The 27,916-nt window shown below is 47.0% G+C and overlaps 2 protein-coding genes across 2 annotated transcripts; both read right to left on the bottom strand.

Annotated features, from left to right (window-relative positions):
* Window positions 1-7,313: 7,313 nt before the first annotated feature.
* Window positions 7,314-13,296, bottom strand: LOC119163664 (uncharacterized). Its single transcript, XM_037415714.2, has 2 exons — window positions 12,911-13,296; window positions 7,314-9,313 (listed from the first exon to the last, which is right to left on the bottom strand). Exons 1-2 carry the CDS (start codon window positions 13,211-13,213, stop codon window positions 7,940-7,942), a joined length of 1,677 nt encoding a protein of 558 aa, XP_037271611.2. The 5' UTR covers window positions 13,214-13,296; the 3' UTR covers window positions 7,314-7,939.
* Window positions 13,297-20,446: 7,150 nt separating this feature from the next.
* On the bottom strand, window positions 20,447-26,771 carry LOC119163663 (TNF receptor-associated factor 6). The gene is made up of 3 exons (XM_075874417.1): window positions 26,696-26,771; window positions 24,780-25,054; window positions 20,447-20,989 (listed from the first exon to the last, which is right to left on the bottom strand). The coding sequence occupies exons 1-3, from the start codon at window positions 26,769-26,771 to the stop codon at window positions 20,666-20,668; spliced, it is 675 nt and encodes a 224-aa protein (XP_075730532.1). The 3' UTR covers window positions 20,447-20,665.
* Between the last annotated feature and the right edge of the window lie 1,145 nt (window positions 26,772-27,916).

The raw sequence follows: 27,916 nt of genomic DNA, 5'->3' as shown, positions 1-27,916 counted from the left end.
TCACCTTAACAAAATTACCAAAAAAGACGTTTACCCTTTACCTCGCATCGACGACGCCCTCGACTGCCTGTACGGTGCCACCTATTTTTCAACTATTGACCTTCGGTCAGGGTACTGGCAGATAGCCGTCGACGAGATGGATCGCGAGAAGACCGCATTCATCACTCCTGATGGTCTTTATCAGTTTAAGGTGATGCCCTTTGGACTCTGCAATGCACCAGCCACATTTGAAAGAATGATGGACTCATTGCTTCAAGGGTTGAAATGGTCCACCTGCTTGTGTTACCTTGACGATGGTATTGTCTTTTCGCCCACATTCGACTCGCATCTCGATCGTTTGTCAGCTATTTTGGACGTTTTTCGCCGAGCCGGACTCCAGCTTAACGCCTCCAAGTGCCACTTCGCTCGTCGCCAAATTTCCGTGCTTGGTCACCTTGTCGATGCCCAAGGCGTGCGTCCAGACCCAGAGAAAATTCGTGCAGTCACGAACTTTCCCGTTCCGAGGACCACAAAGGATGTCCGCAGTTTTGTGGGGTTGTGCTCGTATTTCAGACGCTTTGTTAAGGACTTTGCGACCATTGCACGCCCACTCACAGACCTCTTGGAGAAAGACGCGTCGTTTACCTGGGGCCATGATCAAGCGTCATCGTTTTCGCAACTTACGACACTGCTTACAACGCCACCAATCTTGGCTCACTTTGATCCATTAGCCCCAACCGAGGTTCACACGGACGCCAGTGGACACGGCATAGGAGCTGTGCTATTGCAGCAACAACGCGGACACGACCGTGTTATAGCCTACGCAAGTCGACTACTATCTCCAGCCGAGCGCAACTATTCCATCACGGAGCGCGAGTGCCTCGCCCTTGTATGGGCAGTCGCCAAGTTTCGCCCATACCTGTACGGGCGCTCATTCCGTGTTGTCACGGATCATCACGCGCTCTGCTGGCTAGCCTCCCTGAAAGACCCCACGGCACGTCTCGCTCGTTGGGCTCTACGCCTTCAAGAGTACACGTTCTCTGTAATGTACAAAACAGGGCGTTTACATCAGGATGCGGATTGTTTATCCCGCTACCCTGTTGACGAAGCAACCGATACCGACGCTATCACGGACGTTTTTTCCGTGTCACAGCTGTTAAACATTGGCGAAGAGCAACGTCGGGATGCTTCTTTACGAGCCATCATTGACAAACTGGAGTCAACGCCACGCGACCCGTCAGTACGAATGTTTTTGGTGAAAGACGGGATCCTATATCGCCGAAACCTTGATTCCTTCGGATCAGACTTACTTCCTGTCATCCCAGCGCACCTGCGTTCCTCTGTCCTGCATCAACTCCATGACGCTCCCATAACGGGCCATTTGGGCGTTTCTCGCACGTACGATCGAGTACGACGTCGGGTTTTTTGGCCTGGACTTGCCCGCTCTGTTCGACGCTATGTCGCCGCTTGTGAGCCTTGTCAGCGTCGCAAAACGCCGTCTGCCCTCCCAGCCGGCTACCTTCAGCCGATCGACGTTCCCAACGAGCCTTTCTTCCGAGTTGGTCTCGACCTGTTGGGCCCTTTTCCACTCTCCACAGCCGGAAATAAATGGATTGCTGTTGCCACGGACTACGCTACGCGGTACGCAATCACACGAGCACTCCCGACCAGCTGCGCTACCGACGTTGCGGACTTTCTGCTGTACGACATAATATTAGTGCATGGTGCTCCCCGTCAACTTCTCACCGACCGTGGTCGCACGTTCTTATCAGCTGTCGTTCATGAAATCCTGAGGTCTTGTCATACCAAGCACAAATTTACTACGTCGTACCATCCCCAGTCAAATGGCCTCACGGAGCGCCTTAACAGGACCCTAACCGATATGCTTGCCAAATACGTTGCACCAGACCACCACGATTGGGACATTCATTTGCCGTATGTGACGTTCGCCTACAACTCATCTCGTCACAACACTGCCGGATATTCGCCCTTCTACCTACTATATGGCCGGGACCCAACTCTACCTTTAGACACGTTACTACCTGCGGCCACTGAATATGCTGGTGAAGCCATTGCCCGCGCCGACCACGCGCGCCAAGTCGCCCGTAACCGTCTACAGGCTTCACAGGCACGCCAACAACAGCTCTACAATTCTCACCATAGGGACGTGCACTTTTCTCCGGGTTCTCTCGTGCTCCTCTGGTCACCTACTCGGCGTGTGGGACTGTCGGAAAAACTGTTGTCGCCCTACACTGGACCATTCCGTATCGTTCGCAAAGTGACAGACGTCACGTACGAGATTGTTCCAACTGATCCCACAAAGTCATCGTCAGCTCCGAGCGACACCGTTCACGTGGCTCGGCTAAAGCCCTATTACCCCCCTTCGACACCATCTGCGTAAATTTAGCACCGGGACGGTGCTTCTACCGCCGGGGGTTATGATACGAAAATGCGGCAAAACACGGCTGCAAGAAAGAGGAGGACGAAGTGGGTTTTTCCGTTGGATGCTGGTCTGGCACCATCTTACTCGTCGAGTTCTGTGCGCTGTAAATAGATCACTAAAGAAGTTACTCGTAACAATATAAAGTGATTCTATTTATTATTCACGTATTCTGAAGTCGAAGCATTATTCTGTATTGAATTTGAATGCCTTGTCACAAAAATAAAACTATCTTAGTTGGTTAGAAGTATGAGTGCGCGACAACCACTGCAGCTTTCTGTGATCGCCGTAGCCTTAAATGTACATTCACACGGCTCTTACCAGTAGCGTCTTCAATGAAATTTTTTTCTATCAGTTCAATCTTTTTTTAACAGTTCAATTTTTTTCTATCAGTTCAATAGGGAGGGAAGTGTAGGAGAAGAAGCTAGAATAAAGTGGCGGAGGACGCCCATCTATTCTATGTTCAGTGTAATAGTTGTAGAAACGCTGCATATTTAACCGATATATTAAGATATAAGGTGGCCAGAGTGTTACCATTACCAGAATTAATGCTCTGCTTTCGGGCATACAAGTATATTGAATATATAGCAATTTGTGTTCAGTATAACACGTAAAATAACTTTCAACAAAAACATAAGATCGTTGAAATTTTGTACAAGGAGCATGAAAATTTGGTGCCCCAAGGAGCACTTACACAAAAAAAAATATTTTTCGGAGTTGTTTTCACTGTGCCCAGTCACAGTTATTCTCCGGAGAGTCAGAAGAATTGCGCTGCTATGAATGCTGGATTGTAAACAAAGTAGGCTACACATACAATATTTTATTTTATTTATTCCTACTCTTAGCGCACATTCCCGAGCTGAAGTTGCCCTAGGGGCAAGAACTACAAGGTTTTTAAAAAATTACTCCAGGCGGCGCCAAGAAATCAGTCGAAATGAAGCAATAAAACCAAAAATAAATCAAGACGTGATTCTACCATTCAAAAAGGACAGTATTGTACAACTCAGCAGAACACAGCAGAACAGCCGGGTGCACTGAATAAATTAAAAACGACAGTCTTTCTTGGGATACGTCAACACTGAAATTTCGGTCTGTCTCTCTTTCTGTTTGTCTGTCTGCGCACGATTCAGCCACCCAGCGAAAATTCAGGCCCTTGCTCAATGCCCAGCAGTCTTGATATGGTGGCTCCGTTCAAACTTGTGAACATTGCCAATCAAAAAGCAAATATCACGCAAGTCGCAGGCGCTACATCGATACGTAGATTTTACGTAGCGTGTTTCCTTAATAAAAAATGTATAGATGCGTAATCCTAAAGATCAAAGCGTTCCTTAGGCTGCGCTGGCAATGCGACGCTGTGAACCAAAAATCGGGTGTTTCCTACACTTCGCTAAGATTAGAGCCACTGCATATGTTATCTTTAGGTAGCAGTTTAGCGAATTTGTCGTCCGACGCTGCTAGCAACCATGTACTGCGGATAAGCTGAGGCACAGGCCGCGCCTTCGATAGCGGTTGCCACCCACATGGAATTTATCAAGTGACCGTCGTGCGTTCTGTAGCTCATTAGCTAGGTAGTAGTGCTTTTATTTGTTTTAGATTCGTGTCCTGAAGCTTCGGCAGCGAAGTACAACTTGTGTAGATTCGGCACCATTTTTCAAAGACCTACTGAAATAATCAGTGCTGTAGGCTTCGCGGGGTTTAAATTTCCGAGGACCTTTATTTTGTGTTTGCGAGTTATTTTTTTTATTGCGGCAAACACTTGGCTTTAAGGCATAATATTTTTGTGTTAAATGTGGGCTGTAAGGCCGGTGTTGTGTATGAAGTGAAGTAGTGTCTTGTGAAATCTGTTTTCATGTATCCACCAGTTGTAACTGACTGTGTCGCTGTCGCGAAGGCCGGCTTGAGCGAGGTGACGGGAGCGTTCTGGCTGCAACCATTTACATATGCTTATCGTCCATAGCTAGCGCCACTTCACCATGCAGCAGCGCCTGTGCGTGTTATTCGGCACTACGATATGCCTTTGCGTAACCGGACAGACTAACTTTTGAACTCCTGTCACACGGTCCCGAAAGCAGGTATTTCTTCTTTCTTTTGCCGGACGCTGATATGTCAGGAACGTCGACTGGCGATCGGCGATAAACTTTAACAATCACCCGCAAAGGAAAAAAAAACGCGGCTTCACCGCGTAATTATGGTTGCTAACCAGGCAATATGGCCGACGTATGCACTATACTCTGCTCCAGTAGGGAGCATGTACAGTGACTATGACATGGTGCTGCCACCTATCGCTGCCTCTGCGTTCTGCACAAGCTTTTGTTTGCCGACACTACTGCCAGATGGCGTCCATATATCTCGCATTTCCTCCATACAAGAAGATTATCGTCGATATTCGACGACAGTTGCAGCGAAGCACGCAAATCGGCCAATTTTTACTGTCCAGTTTAACATTCGAAAGCTGCTTTAAGTAGAAAAAGACCATTTCCGTTAGTAATTCATTATGTAGAGCTTCAACGCCTTTACGCAATACAACTTCATTCGATAATTTGTTATGCGTGTCAACTGCAGATAGCCAAAACAAATAACGGTATACTTTGATAATTTGTTATGCGCATTCAAAGGCCGCCGAGCCTCTGAATGCGCATAACACCAGAAACGGCGCTTTGGATGGATGGATGGATGGATGGATGGATGGATGGATGGATGGATGGATGGATGGATGGATGGATGGATGGATGGATGGATGGATGGATGGATGGATGGATGGATGGATGGATGGATTGATGGATGGATGGACGGACGGACGAATGGATGGATGGACGGACGGACCGACGGACGGACGGACGGACGGACGGATGGATGGATGGATGGATGGATGGATGGATGGATGGATGGATGGATGGATGGATGGATGGATGGATGGATGGATGGATGTGGCGGCACCTTTAGATTGGGCGGCGGCACTCTTTAGATCGGGGGGTGGTTAACGCCACCTAGCTGTAGTACTTAGTGAACCAACAACTAAGTTTATCTTTTTTTTTCTTTAAATGGTGAAGTTAAGGACTGGTACTTTGCAGTGAAGGGTTGGATTTTCACTCGTGCCTCGACTTTAGCCACCAATCAGATAGTTAATTCTACCCGCTTAAAGTCTATTTTGCCCTCCCTGTCCCTAAACCCCAGTGCTTTGAAAAACTTTGCGCCATCATCTTGAACTATAGGGTGAAGCCCTTTACAGAACATAATCAAGTGTTCAGCAGTTTCTTCCTACTCTCCACATGCTTTTATTGTACTACAGAGTATTCTGGCGTACGGCACAGCCGAAGAACACGCGATCATCTCTCTCCTTTCGTACGTGTGTAAAGCTCCTGTACAGTGTTCTTTTCATCTGCGCCACTTCCTCCTCTCTCCGCCGGAGCTTCTTGTCTCTTCGGGTGGATGCGGCGAAGAACCGGTTTTCGCCGCTCGGCGCCATGTTGGATGCGCCAGAGCGCCACTGTGTTGCTTGTTCCCCGCATGCTAAGTGCAGGACGTGTGAGAGCATTTCTCTCAAAAGTGGTTAATGTTTCGAATTCGCTTAATGTTTAGAGCGCAGCCCATGTCCGCAACAGCATGCACGTCATGTGTGCTCCTTATGAAATGAACCGCGGGCACTTGCAAAAAAAAACGCTTTGCTGCAATACATAAGACGATGCACCGAACTTTTTCAATGCTTTGAAGTGACACTGTGCGCTGAGTTCAAAGAATACATCGCTAGAAATGGGTGAGTAGTAATTTTGACAGTGACGACGCGACTGCGCTTTCGACCTCTACGTCACAGCACCATCTTGGCCGTCCGCAATTCTATATATTTTCCGTGTGCAAGAACGACATTATCACCTACATTGCCTGCAGCGCCCATGAAGACATGTAAAACCTCAAGACAACCCATGGCAATGGTTGCGAACTGTGCTGCAGAGGACAAACAATATAATGGTGTACTGCAGGCACAAGTCATTGGACAGGGATAGGAGAGATAGCGTGTGATACGTCACGAAGTTCTGAGCGAGCTCTTTCATGGACATTGTTGACATTGCTGCAGTTATAAAATATCGAGATGGTTTGTACGCACGTGAACTATTTCTTCCCAAACGGCATGGCTTAAGATACCACAGCTGCGATTTAAAGATGTCTACCAGTTCAATAATTAGCGTGCCGAGTTTATTTAATTTAATTTCAACCTGTTCTCAATAAATCCAGTTATGTATATCAGCGCCAGATACACAAGGAAACACTACGCTGCGATAAGTTTAAACGACGGGCGATTCGCTAGAACTTGTGCATGACTTGCAGAAACTCTTCTGCCATAATATTGATGGTGAGCGCACCCAATCTTGCTGACGAAAATCAACGCAGAAGAATCATTACATAAAGCTGTATGCGATGCACGGAACACGGCTGTACAGGAGCAGCTTTAACTAATGCAGCAGTGGCGGCGTGCCACCAGCTAGAAAACAAACTACAAGCTCATGGCGCGTTACAAATGGCGCCACTGTCGCAAGCGAAAGAAAAAAAGGCAATGTACCGGAGAGGAGGCGGCGAGGGGGAGAGTAGATGTCGGTACTTTTACGAAGTATAGGGGCTTTGTACGTGTGACGTCAGTACCACCCTCTATGGCCCGCTCAAGAACTAACGAGAGGTGGTTATGCACAGCGACAACGGGGGACGCACGAGCCACGCCATATGGAGCTTCGCCCCTTAAACAAGCAAATAGAGCTGCAGCTGGTCCGCTCAGACCTGGAAGAGCAAGAATCCTGTTAGATCCAGTGGTCAGTCGAGGCCAGCTTAGCCCTTAGTGATGGCTCCAGTCAATCGATTGCAGACGCTTTTCCTTTTGATAAATCAAGTGAAGATTCACTCGATCTCAAGGCAGAAAACAACACGGAGTTTATTAGAGTAACTTCATACAGCAGTGGTTTCAAGGCTTCAAAAACAACTAAACTGTTACATCGCCTCTTTGTAGCAAAGTACACTGCAGAGTATTCAACCTTGCTCAGCATTGCAAAAAAGCTTTGATTATTACCCTTTGAAACCCAGGCGGGGTCAGTGGTGTAGGCGCACTTCTCTACTCATCAGCATCAATACAACCGATCACTCTCGAAGAGTTTAAAGCTGCTTGTACACATCCTCAACTTCTCTATGGCTTTACCACATACTAGAACCAGTGCTCCGAGTTTTCCACTCGTTTGAGCCTTAACCGGTAACAACGCTCTGGCCAAAGATACACCAAAGATAACCCTTACTGTATGGAAACACCCCAATTGCACACCACAAAGCATACAAGGACAAGTGCCAAACACTGCTTTTTCCACTAATTAGAGCTTTAGGTGAAATGCTGTCACGCTTGAGCTAAATGTTCCCGGGCCTGCCACATAGGTTGGACAGTTTCGAACAAGGTAACGTCGCTACAGTTGTCGCAAACTGCGCAGATTATATTTACATGAAAAGTGCTGCCTTTCTTATAAGTAGACTCTCAGAGGTCCGGAAACCCTAACTGTCTCTTCCTCTGAATTCAAATTTTAGTGTAAGTTTCCCATCCTTCACGACGTCGTCTTTACCAAGTTTGTCGTTCGATATCGAAAACCAGCCAAGAAAATGTAAATTGCCCTTGTAACAGCAATCACTGCACCTCGTGTCCCCTTGGTTTAGAAAAAGTACGAACTCCCCAGAACTTCTACGTACCACTTTTACACTAAGTTCCAAGAACGGTAAGTCGTAAGTTCCCCATGTCTTAACGCACTCTACTTTCACGTAGAAAAAAGGAGAGCGTTCCGAGCTTGAGAAGGTAAGCTCAAAACACATATCACTGTAGTAATGTTTCGCGACTGTGAATACCCGTTTGTTAAATATATTTCCAGCATTTTCCAGTGTAACTTCGAAGCCACGAGGTCGAAAATCTTTGCCGCCAAAAGAGCAAGAACCACTTGGGAAATGGGTAATATTCGAAACCCATAACTCTTTTTCGTGCCGATAGTTTTGATGCCGCAGCAGTTCAAGAGTTTTCAATGATTCGTCGATCAACACATCCTGCTTAAAGCGCCATGGGATCTCTTCAGTCCCGAAAACTGCAGACCTGTTAAACGTTTGTTTCTGTTCTGTAACACCAAACGCATTTTCCAAAAAGTGCCCTTGATCCGTCAGCATTGAAGACAGATTGGTCTCAACTCTGCTGACATGTTCCTTCAACTCCCCCGTCACATTAACAACTTCATGTAACGGGGTCTTCACGGTCTCTCTCACTTCAATTTGATATGCTCTCATTACATGTAAAATTTCTTGCAATTGAGATTTTATGTCTTCCTTCACTTCGATGTGGGCGCCTCTGAGCATGCGCTCAATTTCCTGTAAATGGGACGCATTGCGATGACGCGAATCTTCAAGGAGTTCGTTCAGTTGGCTTTGAAATGATGGCAGGCTATCACTGCACTCGTCTTTGCTCGACGCCTTCAGTTCTTCAAGACCGGCTATCATGTCTCGAGCGACCGTCGTGCAGATGTTTTTCTCGATGCTTTCCATTCCACGTTGAAGACTATTTGCGATTCCACTGATTAGAAGACTGATGTCCTGCGAACGCGCAGAGACTTCGTTCAATTGTCTTTGAAGGGCGTAGAAGCTGTCTAGGTCAGAGATCGTGTTGCAACTAGTTGATGAACCATCCTGCCTGTCCGCCTGTACACCACCTGGACAGGAAACGTTTTGAGGGCATCCGGCGACATAGTGTGCTGCAATGTCCATACGCAGTATTCTTTGTTGACACCATGTACACTGGAGGGCGTGGAAAGCGCATTCTCTGTCGAAGTGCTGTAGTACGTTCTCAATGGTTCCAACAAACTCGCAGCCGTAGGCCTCGTTCCAGCAGTGGGCCTGCACAGCAAAGAGTTCCACAAAAAAATATGCTCAGCTTTAATGCTGGTACACTGCGGTAATATTGCAAAATTCAGGAACCTGTTCGCGTATAATAATTGAAGTAATGGCAGGTATAATCACAGTATGTAATGTTGTGTTGACAACGTAATAAAAGAAACATCTGTATTCGAAAGTGGGTGTTGATTGTAAACGTGACAAAAAGTGGTAATATGAGACACTGGCTTGACTTCTTTCACAGCGTTCAGTCGTCATCTGTTTCTCGCACGACTGTGGCAAGAATTTGTTTAGATCATTAATTTTACTCGCCATTAAAACCTGGATTGAATTTCCGATGCAAAGCGAGTATTACAAGAGAGACACGTCACAATAGGAGATATAGGTTGAATTTTGCAAGTCACAGTTATTTCAGACCAACGCCTCCTAGAAAAACTATGCCTGGAACGTGGCTCTCTCTTCAATTGAGAGCTTGCTGCCAGATCAAAATCTCGGAGGTCATGCCTCCTACCACGTGTTGCGACCGTCCGCCGCGTGAGACCGCTCGGCTCCGTACCGCTCTGTCACGTGACATTACCATACCGCTCTGTCACGCGACATCACAGCTGCTCGGAGGCAACTGTGAGAGCATTGCTGTGTTCGTAGGGGGCGACTGCCACAGGCGTTCGCCTCCGTACCGGAGGGGGAGGGTAAAAACTGAGTGTACGGTGGCGCATTGGCGGCTCACGTTCCAGGCATAATTTTTCTAGGAGGCGTTGTTCTGACATATTTGAATATAACCACATGAAAATTAATTGGACGTTGGTGTGGTAAAAAGACAAGTACGGCAGATCCTTCTTGATCTCGGAGTCGATGTCACGCGAAGCAGTAGACAAGTAGTGAGCGGCCATGAAGCATTATTTTGTTCTTTGAGACACGCGTTGCGAGTTGGACTGCCTTCGTGCATTTTGAATAGTTATGTGTATTTCGTTGGCACGCCCATAACGGGTTGGACCATTATCTTTCGAAATTTCGCGTGGTTATGTGTAGCACGTGGGCAAAGGCGTAGCAGGTAACATTTTTTTGGGCGGTGTGTGTGTGTAAGAGAGGGGGGGGTCTACTTGCTGAAGGCCTTATTTATTGGACAAATGTATCTATTTGAGAAAGCAACAACTTGGAGGGGCACAAGGCTCACGTGAGGTCTCCCTTGTATACCTTCCTCCGCCACCCCCGCTACAAGATCGATCTTGGGCCTACCAATCAGCGCCACTTTAGTGACACCCAAGGTATACGATGGTACGACGTAACGTCGGTAGTCATGTTCGAGCACAAATACCGTTTTTATATGGAAGCAGCCTAGCGTCGAGTCTTTTACCTTGTATACAGCGTTTTGCCTGCGCTTCCCCGGCGTTTCGTACGCCGGCGTCACTCGGCATCGACACTGCCAGTGACGGTGGTCGAAACGTCCACTTCTGGACGATTCAGATATATGCAGCGTCGACGGGCAGAAGCGAGTATATGGATAAAGAACCAATCAGCGCACGGCTGCCGGCGACTTCCGCTACGTAACAGCATCGTCACTGCTGTCAAAATGGTTGCCGCCCGCCTCGAACCTACTAAGTCGTCGCCGTGTTCTGTGTGACCTGAAAATTCTCAACTGATGTTTGTATCTATTTCACCGTAACCGCTTGGGATTTCTTCTAACTGTTTTCGAGCGCCACACTCAAGTCCATCGATAGGGTTAGCAGGCCTGTGAGCATTGGCTGAATATGTGGCCTCAAAGGTGTACAACAACATCCAAGCTCAGGGGCCATATATTGCGAGTTTCTAGTTCTTATTCTCAGCAGCTGGTGCTCCAAGTAAAAAAAAAATAACCATTCCTGGGGTACTTTGTTTTGTTTGCCTCCTCAGAACTGGAAAGGAGACATGAAAAATATATATTCAGGAATATTTCTTGTTGCTGCATTGATGGACACTGCACACTGCTTTGTGGGGTGTCGAGTTGATTCTCTTCGACACAATGTGTGACGCTGCGCCGGTGCTGGCCTCAGCGCTTTCTTGTGGCTGGCCGCCCTCTTTGGCGCCGATTATATCACGACGCTCACGGACGTACAGACGGACAGACGGAGAGACGGAGAGACAGACAGACGGAGAGACAGACGGAGAGACGGAGAGACAGACAGACAGACGGAGAGACAGACAGACAGACGGAGAGACAGACAGACAGACAGACAGACAGACAGACAGACAGACAGACAGACAGACAGACAGACAGACGGAGAGACAGACAGACAGACAGACAGACAGACAGACAGACAGACAGACAGACAGACAGACAGACAGACAGACAGACAGACAGACGGTTTCTGACTCTGATGTACTTAAAATGAGAAACGGTTTCCATCGTATTCCTCAACGTTGGGCAGGGGTTACGTCAGCGGAGTTAACATGTTATCTTCCTTACTTTGTAACAAAAGGCAACAGCGAGTACGCCGGCCACAGTCGGCGTTGTCACAATATAAGGCCATTGTAGTGTCTTTCTCGTGAGCAGTTTGAAACACCGGCGTAGCTCTGAGGAAGAACAGTTGACAACCTCGCAGAATGTCTGGGTTCGATTTTGGCTCTCGCCGCGATTAACCATCTTTCGGTTCCTCCCACCTTTCCCTCACCGACAACGCTGCCGGCGCCTTCCCCGCCTGCGATACAAGCTCCAAGCGCTATCGCGTAAAGCTTTTTAAAAGTCTCTTATCGTCATTTCCAGTTTGACACTAACCTGTGGCTCGTACCCTCATTCCTTCAACCATGCATGTGCGGGTATATGTCACACGTGACTGAAAGATGGGGTTTGATTACGTATGCGACAGATATCTTACGCTATCTATATAATAACCTGCTCATCATGTTCTCCCTACATTATTGCCCTTGAAGTAGACAGACAGACAGACAGACAGACAGACAGACAGACAGACAGACAGACAGACAGACAGACAGACAGACAGACAGACAGACAGACAGACAGACAGACAGACAGACAGACAGACAGACAGACAGACAGACAGACAGACAGACAGACAGACAGACAGACAGACAGACAGACAGACAGACAGACAGACAGACAGACAGACAGACAGACAGACAGACAGACAGACAGACAGACAGACAGACAGACAGACAGACAGATAGATAGATAGATAGATAGATAGATAGATAGATAGATAGATAGATAGATAGATAGATAGATAGATAGATAGATAGATAGATAGATAGATAGATAGATAGATAGATAGATAGATAGATAGATAGATAGATTCAAAGTGCCTACACTCCACTAAGAAATGCTTGGTTTTTAAAATCACAATAACGTTTTTTTTTTTTTCAACCTTCCAATAAAGTATGGCGAGGTACTTTGTTCAAGATTGCCTTTCTAACCGGCGTCCGGGCAGCTGCTTACGCGCGCCACCTTTTCGACAGTGCCTCTATAACCCGGACATGCAGAAACCTTGCAAAACCCGACGTCAAAGGCCTGTAGAGATGTACAGGGTGCACTTTGTTTACCGGCCTCGGATAACAGTTTAACCCGGTCTTTAGGAAACACACTAGTGATGCCTAGTATATACTGACCTTCAAGTTCCGTTTCTTCTTCTCTGGAAGCTTCAACTTCTGGCACTCGTCTTCGCAGAATGGCTCCGTGTCAATGGGACAGACGCTTCCGCCATCTTCTTGGATGACGCACCCCGCCAGGCACTGCTCGCACAGAATGTGAGAACAGGGCAGCACGACCGTCGTCTTCGGAATGACGTGGCAGACGCAGCATGCGTAACGGAGCACCGTCAACTCGTCCTGGAAACGCGTCGGGCGCCAGTTCGCGCCGCTCACTGAATCGCACAGTTGGTGCAGGGCTTGACGGCTTCCGCGATCCGGCATGGCGCGACCGACGACTGATCAAGGACGCCCTGCTTCTGGTGAATCGGTAGAGGAGGAGCCGCGATCGTTCGCTAGGGATCACGTGACAGCCGATAAGGTCGACAGGATGCGGCGGCGGGCCTGGCACCGCCCCATTCTGACGACCTTATCTTCGTAAACAGCACTCTTGAGAGAGTTATCTGTTCCGCTGAGGCACGGTTTCCCTCGCGCGTATGCACTGCGGCGGCCGCGAACTGTTTTCAGAATCGAACCTGCTGGTTCGTTGCCTCACGTACCGGCCTTAAGTAAAACCGCTTGATCTTGGAAAATATCGATACTTTTGACGTCGCGCTCGCTTCCTTCTTCGATTCTCCTTGAAGAGTGCTGTTCACCGCTAGTGCGGCACGCACGGCACGCGGCGCAAGCTACAACTGGACTGAAACGGTGAAAAACGCGCTCCTTGTCACCGCGTGCGTTGCATCTCAGTAGGAAAAATGACATACTTTAGCCACGAAATATCATAAATACAGAGTAAAGAAACACACAACGACAAGGACAAGCTGCTTGTTCTCGTTGTTGTTTGTTTCTTTACAGTGTGTTTGTGATAATTCACGGCTAAAGTGGGTCATTAAGCAAAGGCCAACTAGGCCTACAATTAGTCAGTAGAAAAAAATTGGCAGATCCCACGTACAGTGGGAATCGATGTTATGTGAAGCACGAAAGAGACATGCTGATATGTCACTTTAAAATCAGCACAACGTTACGCGGTGGAGGTAAACGATGCCGTACATGACTTCCGTGTCATGGTTATTATGTTTGGATGCGTCGTTTACCTTCGTCATATATTCACGTCACGTGATACCAAATTTAGTATATGTGGAGCTAGCGAAACGACCGCGAGCACGCTATGAGCGTGGTATGTTGTCATCTTCCTACATGACACCCCTTTCAGGATCCTCACGTTTGCACTAGTCATATATTTCGTCATCTATTGAAATACGAGTTACCTAATTTGGTATATGTGGAGCTAGTAAAACGGCCGTGAGTGCATCATGAAGGGCCCAATATACTCCAATGTAGCGTTGACGCACGCGCACGCTGGGCACAGCGACGCTACGTTAGCAAAACGGGAGCACTCGATAGTCTGACGCCAGGCGTGACCAGCATCCGTCGGCTCGGTGCGACTGCACCCGGCGGGAAATGCGACATGCTGCATTTCGCGCCGAAGCGTTACCCAGACAACACTGCGTCTCCCTTTTTTCGTGACAAAGAGACGCCGGACGTGCTTAAACACGCATGCGTCAAAGCAACGCAGTGCGGCGCGTGCCTGCGAGTATATGGCAGGACCGGTGCCTGGCGTGGCAGCGCCGCCATGACGCGACGAAGTGAACGTTGGCGAGCACGCGCACCGCGTCACGTCAAAATGTATTGGTACCTTGACGGTGCATGTAGTCGTGTTCTCACATGACCCGCATCTTATGATTATCATGATTGCACCAGTCACATAGCTTCGTTATCCATTGGTGTCCCGTTATACCAAATTTGGCATATGTGAAGCTAGCGAAACAGCCGCGAGCGCATCATGAGTGTGGCATGTAGTCATGATGTTACATTACACGCATGTCGTGATTATCGTGTTTGGATGTGTCATTTACCTATGTGGTATGTCCACGTCACGTAATACCGAGTTCGGCACATGTGAAGCTAGCGAAACGGCCTCTAGCACATCATGAGTGTATCATGTAGTCATGTTGTTACATGACACGCATCTCATGATTATCATGTTTGCACCAGTCACAAACCTTCGTCATACATTTACGGACTGTAATACCGAGTTTGGTATATGGGACGCTAGCGAAACGGTCGCGAGCGCATCATGAGCATGGCATGTAGGCATGTTGTTGCATGACATGCTTGTCATAATTTTCTTGTTTGGGCTTGTCACTTGTGTTCACCATGCAATCATGCCATACCATACCAGTTTTGTAACATGTCATGTGAACGAAACCACCGCGAGAGCTGCACAACCATGAAATGTAAATCATGACATTCATGACATACTGTCATGATTTTCATGCTATGACTTGTCGAATATGTTTTTCATATGTTATGCCATACCAAGTTTGGTGTCACGTTATGCATACCAAGTTTCGTATCCCGTTATGCCATACCAAGTTTCGTATCCCGTTATGCCATACCAAGTTTGGTATCGATACCATTATCGAAACGGGCAGGAGAGCTAAAAGTCGTAAGCGGATAGATAGATATAGATAGATAGATAGATAGATAGATAGATAGATAGATAGATAGATAGATAGATAGATAGATAGACAGATAGATAGATAGATAGATAGATAGATAGATAGATAGATGGATAGATGGATAGATGGATAGATGGATAGATGGATAGATAGATAGATAGATAGATAGATAGATAGATAGATAGATAGATAGATAGATAGATAGATAGATAGATAGATAGATAGATAGATAGATAGATAGATAGATAGATAGATAGATAGATAGATAGATAGATAGATAGATACGCTCAAAGTCGCTGAAGTTCGCTAAGAAATGCTTCGCATTTAAAGATTGGACGACGCTCGAGCTTCGCTTCAAGATTTGAACGCAATAGCGTGTGAAATCGGACCCGATTAATTCGCATCACCTTTTCAACCAGTAACCTTTCTTCACTTCTCGGCAGACACGTTCAGAAAATGAACGTTTGCGCTAGTTGCATAGGCTGCTTAAAATTGCCCAGCCTGCTGCCATTATATAGCGAAGGGCTGGCTCACTATGCCATAGTTCTTTCTTCGCGAATCAGTGTAGTACCTGCTGCGCGTCCGTAATGCAACATGCCAACGTGCGCAGCTGCTCACCTTGCGGGAGCTATTGATTATGATCAGGATGATTAAATATGTCGTTGTGCTTTCTAATGGGTATGCCGTTATATTCCTCACTCCTTTAGCAAGTCACACAAATTGACGCCGCAGGCGCGAATCTGCGCTTCTGCCACGCAACTTTGTGATGCGACAAAGAGACTCGCCGCATTACTTGGCTTTAGTGTAGGATTTTCATTCAGAAGAAGCTCCAAGCGATTGCATGGCTTGGAGGCAGCACAGGCAAACAGTGTATACATTAGACATACACCCTAAGATATAAACTTCGGGTGGCGTATGGGATCAAACACGTACAATTTATGTATAGTTGCACCGTTATGTACGACGTTGCTGCTTACTGATCACAACACGTTTCAAGATTTCGAGTTGGGGTCAAGATTGGTGGCGAATGAGTGAACGGATTCGGAGGAACCTATGCCACGTGGCAGGTTATACTAGAATTGAATGACCGGCGGAAAGTAAGAATACTTAAATGAATTGCAACGGCAGCTGAAAGGTCCGATACTCTTGTCGCGGCCAGCTGTGGCGGAACAATGGTATGTTGGTTTTAGGTACTCGTGTTTGCTTATATTGAGGCCGTCATGATAAAGCAAATAAATTTTAACACAGCAGTGCATCTTCGGATTGCCCAAGTCTGAATGTTTGCCCTAGTGCGTAGTGAGGTTATGTTGACGCCATGTGAATACCGGGAATACACAAATCGGGGCGTTTTATTTTCCTCCAGCTGGTTGAGAAGGTAAATTTGGTGGGTACTTCGGAATGCGCTGCCTTGTTTAAGCCGTGCAAGGGCTTTATGAATCGTTAGTTCATCTTTTCAAGGTGATTGAGCAGGTTTTCTGCGAAGTTCACCCAATGGCCTGTATGCTTTCGTTCGCGTCTGGTTAATGTAGTCATGCCACTTTAATGTGTTTGTCATGCTAGCACCCAAATATTTCACTGAAGCGTCCCCAGCTACGCGTAGTCACATTAGTTGATAGACAAATTTCAAGGGTGCCTTCTTTCAGATTATACGCGTGTATGAAGTTTTTCCTACATTCGTTTCCATTCCCCACTCTTGACACTATCTTGAAATGTTAGTGAGGGAGGTTTTTAGCCAGATCTTGTCGTCGATCGTTCTGCTGTGGTATAAATCAAACAGTCATCCACAACACAGTACGACAATTACATCAGGTTCAACGTGAGAATGAATGTCGTTAACGAAAATCAGAAAAAAAAATCGGGCGTAGCACCGACCCTCGTGGAACACCCGAGTGGACGTCTATAGCTCTTCAGGTTCTGCATCATTTATTATAACGTGCTGGCGGTGGTTTCCAAGGTAAGCGGCTATCCAGTGTGCTGTATTGGTTTCAATGCCTGTTGCCTTCAGCTTTAGAGAAGTCTATGAAAAGCGCTTTAGAGAAGTGTATGAGAATTGCATCAGCTTCAAGTCTCAAGGAAATTACGGTATGGAAAAGTCACGCGCAATTTCGAAAAGTTGAGTTGTGGTATGAATAGCTTGCCTGACGCATACGTCATGAAGGCATTTTCACTAACGCGTGTAGCCATACCTGTATAACATGACATGTAGTGTACGGACGTATGCTACGGGTAACCGATAGTCCTTATCAACCCGGAATTGGTATGAACGCAGCGACCTGAAGGGGTCAATGTTCCTAAAAATGGGGTGCCGACATCGGCGGCGTTGCCAATAAGTGAAAAAATCCCCATTAAAGCCAATAAATGAAATCGTGGCTCGAGCCTGGACCGAACGCAGGCATTCTGCATGATAGTCAAGTGTTCAACCACCTAGCCACGCCAGGGGTCCTTGCTGTTTAGAAAATACGCCCCCGTCCACCACGTTGTTGCTGGGGTTAAGGTGATCGGCTCCCAATTGGAAGGCCACGGATTCGATCCCGGCTGTGGCAGCCGCATTTCAATTGATACGAAATACTAAAGGCCCGTCGGCTGTGCGATGTCGGTGCACAGTAAAGGACACCAAATGGTCCACATTTTGGGAGCCCTCCAGTTCGGCATCTTTTATTATCATATACAGCAATTTTGGGGCAGAAAAACGCATATACGTTATTCGGAAAACGCCCTGTGCCATGCGACGGTCGATGGTAGTTGTATGGTTGTCTATTGTTATGTGCTGCAGTGTAACAAACATCACGTGCTTTAGTACAGCATTGCTCGTAAACACTAACAATGACTATTTATACAATGCCGTCACCGCACTATACAGCGTACATTTCCCTGCAACAAAATTCCTGCAACAACATAAGGTCGGCTTCAATGCGAGTGCCGACCTTATGTCGGAGGATTAGCTATATATACCTTCACACACCAGTGTAGTCGATAAGGTTACGAAGTCCGTGGTGATGCGCACAACAGTGAACCTTAACGAATGACGTCGATGCACCTTTTAATACGTACCACAAACATAACGGCATGGGCTGCCATTCACTGAACGCTTCGCTTGAAGTAGATTCCGATAAGGTACATTGCATATGCCGATTTTTTGTTGTTTTATTCGTGAAACGCTTCCACCTCCTGAAATTCAAGGTGCCAGCACAGCATTCCTAAAGCACTTGTCTTCGTGTGAAATAGACCCACGAAAAAGCACAAGCAAAAACAAGCCTTCAAAATTGTTCGTAAAAATAACTAGCATCCTTCAGAATGCCAACAAAAAATTTTAACTACAGTAAGCCTAGACCAGGAAGAAAGGTCTTTTTTAAACAAAAGTGGTCCGGTGAAGTCAGTGGGGCTTTTTTATATATATAACAAACCAATAAAAATAATTTGCGCTTTTAATCGGCCAAGTATTACTCCCTTTCAATGCACAACAAATGGCAGTCTATTAGGATAACCTCATACAGCAGCGCCCATACGTCTTCACAAACAAGCACAATTTAAAAGCTATTGCAGCAAATTACTCTGCATGGCACTAGAACTTCCGCCTGATTGAACAGTGCCTTTGAAGCCCATGCATGTGTAGTTGGCTAAACGCTAAACTTCGTTCTTGCCGTGATCAGTACACTCTACCACACACAAACACAGTTTTTTTTTTGGGAGGGGGGGGGGGGGTAAAGATGCACAAGCATATTCTAAACTTCACTGTGGTCACTTGAAAGACACTGAACTTCACGCCCTAAATACTGCACAATGCCGTAAGAGACTTTCATTGTTCCCAGCTTGTTCGAGATTCCAGGCACTCTATAAATAGGGCTGTAGTCGCCCACAGAACAAGCCTGCGCTATATGCAAGCCCTGGTTTACAAGCCACAACACGTACAAAAATTTAAGACAACCGCATATTTGCTGATGAGTAGCGTTTAAGACGAAATGTTTGCGGCATCTCAGCTTGCGGTCTAAAACAGGGGGCTATACTTTTTTTATAGTTTCTCACTATAATTTTCTTGGTTTGCGATATTGCGCGTGATTGCAGTACAAGTCATGTCACACAGCATTTCGTCATCTCGGGGACCTCACATGGATTGTGATTGGAAACGAAATTTCAGCGTAAGTTTTCCATCTTCTGATACACCATCTCCACCCAGCACATTTTGCTGTAACGACCACCTGCTATACATATGTGAAATGCCCTTGTTACAGCAGTGAGCGCACGTACTTAGCAGTTTTTTTTTTTCAAGAGGTGTGGACCGTTTACCATCGCTTTTTGTTGCATTTAAAGAAATCTCCTTAAAGGAATGTCTAAAATTTATTGAAGTTTGAAGATAATCTAGTCTTACGCAGAACACACAGCGCACCTGCAGCTGACGAGAAAAGGTAATGCGAATACACATACCCCTGTAGTTTACCATTCTGTAGAGTGTTCTATCTGTATCATTTAACATTTTATAATTTTCCACGGTCACATCTAAACTTGAACTTCCGAAATCATTCGTCCACATGACAAAACAATCACCCGAATGACATTGAATTTTTGAAACCCACAGTTCTTTGTTCTGCCGATAGGTCTCCTGCCGTAGAAGTTCCTATCTTTCCACTGCTTGGCTGAGCAAAAAGTCCAGCTTGAAGTGCCATGCAGTCTCTTCTTTTGCCGTAGTTGCGGCGCCGAGGGATTTTTCTCTTTCAATTGTCTTTTTATTCTAGTTTATAGAACCAAGCAGTGCTCGTACAAAATTCTGTTGGTCCATTAGCCTCGAAGATAGAGTGCCCTCCACCCTGCTCACATGATCTTTCAAGTCACCAAGGCAGTCCCTCATCACTTGAACAAACTCCTCTAACTGGGTCTTCACGTTCTCCTCCACGTCGCTTTCCGATGCTCTTAGCAGATACACTATTTCCTGTAACTGGATCTTCACTTCTTCCTTGACTTCTATTTGAGAGTCTGTCAGCACGTACCCAATCTCCTGTATCTGGGACGCATCGCGCTGCCTCAACTGTTCAACGAATTCGTTCATTTGACTCTGAATAGATGACAGGTGATCGCTGCAAGGGAACGTGTTCACGGCCTTCAGTTCTTGCAGACCGGCGGTCAGTTGTCGAGTGATCATGGTGGAAATGTTTTCTTCGATTCCTTCCATTATACGCTGAAGAGTATTCTCAAAGGCGCCTACTGCTTGGCTGATGTCCTACGAACGGGCAGAGTTCGATGCCCCACATACTTCCAAAACTTTGTTTATTTGTCTCTCGAGTGTTGAGAACTTGTCCAGAAGAACGTTCGTCTCGCAATCGGTAGGCGAACCATCGTGCCTGTTTGACTGTTCAGCTCTTGCACAAGAAGCATTCTGGCAGCACCCGGAAACGTAGTGTGCTGCAATATCCGTTCGTAGTAGCCTTTTTTGACAGCTTGGACATTGGACGGCATGAAAGGTACATTCCCGGTCGTAGTGCAGCAGCACCGCTTCGATGGGGCCAACAAATTGGCAACCATCAGCCTCATTCCAGCAGTGAGCCTGTATAGAATAGAATACAAATGAAAGAAGAGAGTTTAGATTAATGATGATATTTTCCCCTAGCATATGCACATAAATGACACTGTCCTACAATAAATGTGCGCAATACAGCTCAGATTTAAGCAATATTCTAAAAGCTGTCGTTCTATCAGTTACGTTCACCGAGCCGAAACCTCGCGCAGTTGAGTCAGCGGGCAGCAAATAGAGCATGTGTTCAAAATTGTTTAATGATTTTGGCACACCTTTTCTGACACCGCCGAATCAGTTCAACCGATTTGTGGCAGAAGAACCATTCCTTTGAATGACGGTCAAGCCGTCACTATGCGTACATAGGGAGGGGCCCGAGTGTACAAAGAGCCTCCCCGGAGGCGCGCTTCAGTTGCAACCTCGGGAAGACAATAGAGACGTGGGTCACAGCTGACACAGCACGGAAGGCAGAGTTTGATATGTACTGGTAGCGAGCCTCGGAAGCGATGTGCGGTGTTGCGGGAATTGTGGCCGCGCCAGCCCAGTTTCACGTAAAGTGGTGAACGAGAGGAGAATGTGCGTTTCGCCGGGAGTGGACAGGCGTTGAAGTGGCGGGTGACATCGTTTATCTAGGGGAAGCCCGAATGCCGACAAAAGGGGCCCCTCGGCGCCAGTGCATCTATGGCTTCAAAATGACAACAGTGAGGACAGATCTCACTTTGATTTTGCGCGAGGCTAAGGGCAAGTTAACTTCCTCGGTGTTTGCGACATCCTGGTCAGTTGACGGACTCACGAGTGATTTCACAGATTCAGGCCGACTTCACAGAAAAAGAAGCAAGTTGTAAACAAAGGGGCTGGTGACACTGCTGTACTTGTCGCACAGTATCGCGACAAAGTTGTACTGTAGCGAGTGGGCTCGAAAATGGGGGGGGGGGGGGGTCTTCGATGTTGACTGGAATAGCCGTCACTCTTTTTTCAGTATTACGATCTGCTGCACTGATTGATCGAGATAGGTTGAGGGATTCGAGCAGTGATTCCACCCCGTATCACGACTGTTTCTAAACGTAATGCGTTTGGAATAAGGGGGAGCGCGAGCCAGGAATTTGCCACCGCCGGGCAAAATTTTTTGTGTTCACATAATTTAATTTTAAATTGTACTTGCTTTTAATAAACAGTTTTGATCAGGAAGTTTGCCTTTGTTGCGTCTGCAGACGGTCAGGAAGAGGCATTTCAAGTACCGAGCTTCCTACCTGCCTGGCATTGATCGCTTAAGTATATATATGCTAACGAGAAAAAATTTTTAGAAAAATGTACGCTTAGGTAAAACGTTGCCAAAGAGTAAAATTACGTAGTACCTGGGGTGAACAGCTTGAAAGTGCGTCAGTATCCCCACTCCATCTCTTAACTATCACAACAATTCGCTCTATGGAATTTGCATCAGACTGAGCTAGAAGCTTGAAAGTGCGCCAGTATTTTCCATTTAGTCACTTGATTACCACAACGAATGGCTATGATGAATAGTTTTCCGATGAAACAGTCAAACCGTAGGGTTTAGTACAATAAAACCTATAGAAAATTGTTGCGCGACCGTTCCTGCGAATTTTCTAAGCGGCGCTGGGCCACAATGCGAAAGACGGTATCTGTGTCTGCGAGGCTTGTGTTGGCAGGCGTTGAACGAGGCTTAGGCTAAAGAGTAGATATGACTGCGCAGGAAAAGTTCTCTAAAACAAACTTTTTATAATAGAATCTCATTCACGCCTGTTGTGTTCTAGGATAAAGTCCGCTCCCTTTTGCGGCATAACCAAACAGTGAAAGGGAGAAACATATGACAAACAGTGGCAGAGCGATGTTATGCCTGCGAGTCCACAGCGAACGTCCGTGCCTCTGAAAAAGGCAATCTGTGTCAAGGCCAGCCCGCCTGACGCGAACAACTCAACGGCGTAAACACGCGCGACGCCTTTCTGGCGCGCACGTGCAGTGAGTCAGCGCAGCCAGCGAGCCTGTCGAGTAAACAACCGGCGTCTTCCTGTCTGGGGGGGTGACGAAATGCCTAGCGACGTCACTCGTCCTTGGGTGCAGCCACCTGCAGCGCAGCCTCTCCAGATTCGATGAGAAAGAAGGACGCGGCCCAGCGGCGACCTCATTGGAGGATTCTGACCTCGCGACCAGCGGCGCTTCGGGTTGGACATTTGGGTTGGATCCGGGGCATATAAAAGAAGCCCTGCGGCCCCTTTAACAGCAGACCCCTTTTGACAGAAAACCCATTTGAGAGCAGACCTATGTGTTAGAGAAGAGATCTCGGCTCTTCGAATCTCTGTCGGCCCCAGTGCCGAATTTGTAACGCATCTGTATATATGCTGTACATAAACCTTGTTTAACTCACCGTCGTCTAGTCCGCTCGTCTACCAGCTCTGCGCAGAAGCAGTCGCGAGCTGAAAAACCTACGCTACCAAACGGCTGGTGACCTTCCCGGCGGAGTTCGAAGCAGTGGTGCCTTCGGGACCGTGTTGGCGTCGCCGTCTTTCGAAACAGTGGTTGCAGCGGTGAGGTTCGTAGCGCCCTTCGTAACGTCGTCGGAGGCGCGCGTCGCAACAGTGGTGGCAGCGGTGGGATTTCGAGGCGCCCTTCGTAACGCCGTCGGAGGTGCGCTTCGCAACAGCGAACAATAGCCTCCTCGTCCACCTTCCATGCAAGTTTAGCGGCCGTTCCTTACTTTTTGCACTTCTGAATAGTGTGCATTGGCGCGGGAGTTCCAAAGTTGACCGAAACTCGTTCCTGTGCTATGATAGACAAGAAATAGCTTGCTATGTGCGTGCTTCTTCAGTACAAATTTTTTTGACGCCAGGAATGCTTTGAAGTCAGAGGAGTCTTCGAGTGGTCCGGACTCTTCGAGAACAATGTAAATCCGAGTCAAGTACAACACATTCCAGCATCCCCATGCGTATAACAGCTCACTGCGTCTGCTTTCTTAATAGGTACACTTATAAGAAGCTGCGATTGACACCCAGCGTTTACGCACCAAGATGACAATGGAAAAATGATGCAGACGTTCAAGAGTGCAGGACAACAGCCGTATTTCACTACCCGTGTTTCAAGTGCACTGTAATTTAAGCACACGAAGGTTAATTGGAAACCGCTTTCATTGAAATGTAAACACCACGGTTGCTTCGAACACTCGTGTTTTATCGCAGAAGCAGCAAAAACAAAACAATATTGTTGCTAGTCATGCCGTGAATGTTCAATCACTATCATAAACGCTTCTCTTTTTTTTTGGTAAAATTGCACTGCGAAAAAATGCTTTAGCTAGGCTTTCTTTTTCAATGTTAGTGCCTCTTTTGCTCATCTGGTCCTAGACTATGTTGCCATGTGAAAATTTGCTCTCCCGAAATTCTTCCCATTGTATTTACAAACAAACATGCGATGCGAGGTGAGCGACACTGCAGTCATGTGACATTTCCAATACCAAGCGGCGTAATTTGATCCTATAAACCGTTGTAATTGTCTAGCTGCTTGTGAAGTTATGCAAATACTGGCATATTTCCATAATAAAAATACTGCCTCTCACACGACTGACCTGATGGGAGAGTAATGTCGTCGGTCATTTAGAAATGCTGTCCACAATCAAAGAATAAAACTTATGCGGTGGCCTCAGGCAGTGAGTTATAGGCAGAATACCAAGAAAGGTGGAGTTCCCATTAAACACACTGTAAACACCTAACTTAAACGACCAAGACAGACAACTAAACGTCAGGGGGTGTTCATTAGTCTAAAACAACAGCGTTGTTCACTGTTTAGGATGCGGCTGTTGATGCCCGTCACTGACCTTCAAGTTCTGCTTTTTCCTGGCAGGAAGCTTCAACCGCTGGCATTCATCCTCGCAGAAGGGCTCGGCGTCCAAGGGACAGACGCTCCCGCCATCTTGGATGACACACCCAGCCAGGCATTGCTCGCAAAGAGCATGTGAACAGGGCAGCAACACCGTCGTGCTCGGAATGACGTGACACGCGCAGCAGGCGTAGCGACTCAACGCGTACTCGTCCTCGAACCGCGTCGGGCGCCCGTTCGCACCGCTCACCGAGTCGCACAGTCGGTGCAGAGCTTCACGTTTAAGAGAATTTTATTTCCGGATATATCTTACACAGCCTATGTGCACACATAAAAATGGACAATGGTGAACAATGCGTATGTACAATGCAAGCTGTTATATACAGCGAAAAGAACTTATTGCATATGCAGTGACGTACAATGCAAAATTGTACGACAAAGACAGGACATTCATGACATCGAGATGGTTAAACTTAAATAAACAGTAAGGCTATGAGAACAAACATGGGGGGGGGGGGGTCATTCACTGTGTAGGGTGATGTTTTGCATTCACCTGTGAGGACAGTTTGCTCTCCTGCTCAAGAACAATATTGCACAAAAAGGACATGTTTGTAAAGAAGAAAAGGAAAATACACACTGTAATGTCACAGTGGTGCAAGCTCTAGCCCACCTCCTCAATAAGGGAGGAAAGGCATGGACACTCTGTTGTTCTTTACGATAATAAATCACTTAGACCAGCGTCGGAGGAAAGCCTCCTCTCCCTGCATGACTAGTTTTGCGTTGAGATGCATAAGCATAACGTTTATTACCCGATGTAGCAGAGGAAACATGGCTCTCTGAGGGCGTCTGAGGGCTCTCTGGGGGCTCTCTGGGGACCCCCGCGATCTGGCATGACGGTGGTCGAGTAAATGAAAGACGCACAGCTTTCCGCGGCACTTTTATGTGGGGCAGCGGACTTTCACTGGGAATCACGTGACTGTCGATAACATCGTCGGCACTCGGCAGCTCCGTGCCGACCGTTGTTCGTGCGATGGTGCCGATAACCACTATCAGCAAATAGTGCCCCTGTCCGCTTTCTAGGCAGAGGTGTGGCAGTTTGGGCTTGTTGGTGTGACATGACGATAGTTATAGCGCGAGAACAGAACGACGACGAAGAGACAAGAAGGACGCATAGCGCTCGTGTCCTTCTTGTCTCTTCATCGTCGTTCTGTTATCGCGCCATAACTATCGTCCTCAGCAGGGGTACGTTTGCCTATAGGCTTCATGCAGTCGAGTTTTATATTGTTACTAAAGCGCCAATATTCACAGCCAAAATGGAACGCCGCGTGCGCGTTTCTGTTTCTGCATGAGAGGGCGCATTGCGTCCGCGTGGACGCTTGCGCGCGTCTCTTTTCTGTGCGCTCCTAACGGCCAATGTCACTGAACATAAAATGGGACACTTCGAGCATCGAATCTCCCTCTGCCCAGTAGATGAGGACAGCTCACGTGACATGACAACGCCAGCCGTATTTCACTACCAGTGTTTGTTTCAAGTGTACCGAAGTCGAAGCATGCTAAGGTTCATTGGCAATAACTTTCATTGAAATAAAGCGCTGTGGTCGCTTCGAGTACTCTGGTTTAATCGCAGTATCGCATTGCCAGAGCTGATCAGCGAACGGCAAAATGAAGGAAAGAGAAGTACTTGATCGTTAAACAACGCAGAACGAGCTTGCTAGTGCGTGGGTGAGCATGGTAGAAAACAGTTCACAACTGATATGTTTCATGCACAAACTGGTCAAGATCTCATTTCATCGTGAGACCACGTGTCCCGAAATATGCCAAAAAAAAAACAGGACACGACAGGAGAAACACGCTTGTTCTTCGCACTCTCAGAGGTTGTTAGGCTGCCCTTTGAACAAACCAAGATGGCCGTACTTGCCATCTTACGCTGAAGCAAAGCGTTGAGGCCCACAAGCCGAAGGTTGGATATCGTCACCATGACAACCAGCATGAGGGTTCACTCGCTTAATTATCTCGCACGGTGTCGACGAGCTACTTCCTGCTTCGTCAGAGGCCGGGACGTAATTGGCTCATGCTAATGTTTTTTTTTTTTTTAGGGACGCTGTTGTAGTATGTAACAAGGATAACATTTGGCCTTCAAGGTGGTGCTGGTGAGAGATTTCTTCTGTGCGTTGTTCAACAATAAAAAATAGTGCTCAATGTACATTCCAATGACTGCTAATGAGGAATGAGAGACAGGACATTCGGCTATTAGTTAACGCGCACCCTGCGATCCCCATTAGCAGCTATTGGCATGTACATTGAGCACTATCTGACAAGACAGGGTTCATTGGAAATAGCTTTCATATAAATATAACGCCGTGGTCGCTTCGAGTAATCTTGTTGTATCGCAGTACGTTATACTCGCTGGGTGTAACCTCCTTAGTTTTAGAAAGGTTTAGCGAGCGTTGAGCCGCAGTGCCATGAATACAATGAACTAGTTAGTATATACCGTGAACTCGAGGTGGTAAAAGGTGGAAAGTAGATACGAAGCGCAAGCCGTAAGAAAGTAAAAGCCGAATTCTTCTGTCTCTCATTTCCCATTAGCAGCCATTGGCATGTACATTGAGCACTATCTGACAGAAAAATGTTGCTACGTTATACTCGCTGGGCGTAACCTCCTTGGTTTTAGAAAGGTTTAGCGAGCGTTGGGCCGCAGTGCCATGAATACAATGAACTAGTATATACCACTAACTCGAGGTGGTTAAAGGTGGGAAGTAGACCCGAAGCGCAAGCCGTAAGAAAGTGTGCGTGTGCCACCTCTCGTTTATTCCTTTGAATGTCCACTGGATGGCGGTGCTTTTATATGGGGAATATATGATGAAAAGATGCGAGATGGTGGTACTTGGAGTGTTGAATAGATGGACGAACAGACACACAGACAGATGCATGGATGGACGCATGAACGGACGCAGGGGCGGATGCATGGACGAATGCCGAGACGGACGCACGAACAGACACACGCACGGACGGGTGAATGGACGTATGGACGGTAACACAGACGGACGCATGGACGGACGGAAGCAAGAACGAATGGACGGACGAATGCTTCGCCCCACTCTCCATCATTCACTCCGTGAATATGCTGCCATTTTT

The sequence above is a fragment of the Rhipicephalus microplus genome, chromosome 9 (genome assembly GCF_043290135.1).
Source record: "Rhipicephalus microplus isolate Deutch F79 chromosome 9, USDA_Rmic, whole genome shotgun sequence".
NCBI classification, from domain to species: Eukaryota; Metazoa; Arthropoda; class Arachnida; order Ixodida; family Ixodidae; genus Rhipicephalus; species Rhipicephalus microplus.
The sequence above is the reverse complement of the archived record's forward strand: the minus strand, read 5'-3'. Positions and strand labels throughout refer to the sequence as shown.

Bases quoted from the DNA above. Each gene is read 5' to 3' on its own strand.
- LOC119163664 (XM_037415714.2), bottom strand. From the start codon at position 13,213: ATGCCGGATCGCGGAAGCCGTCAAGCCCTGCACCAACTGTGCGATTCA. The intron at 9,314-12,910 runs GTCAGTATATAC...TTTGCTGTGCAG, and splicing joins AGAAGAAACGGAACTTGAAG to GCCCACTGCTGGAACGAGGC.
- LOC119163663 (XM_075874417.1), bottom strand. From the start codon at position 26,771: ATGCTGGTTGTCATGGTGACGATATCCAACCTTCGGCTTGTGGGCCTC. The intron at 25,055-26,695 runs GTACGGCCATCT...TTAAACGTGAAG, and splicing joins GCTTCAGCGTAAGATGGCAA to CTCTGCACCGACTGTGCGAC. The intron at 20,990-24,779 runs GTCAGTGACGGG...TATTCTATACAG, and splicing joins GGAAAAAGCAGAACTTGAAG to GCTCACTGCTGGAATGAGGC.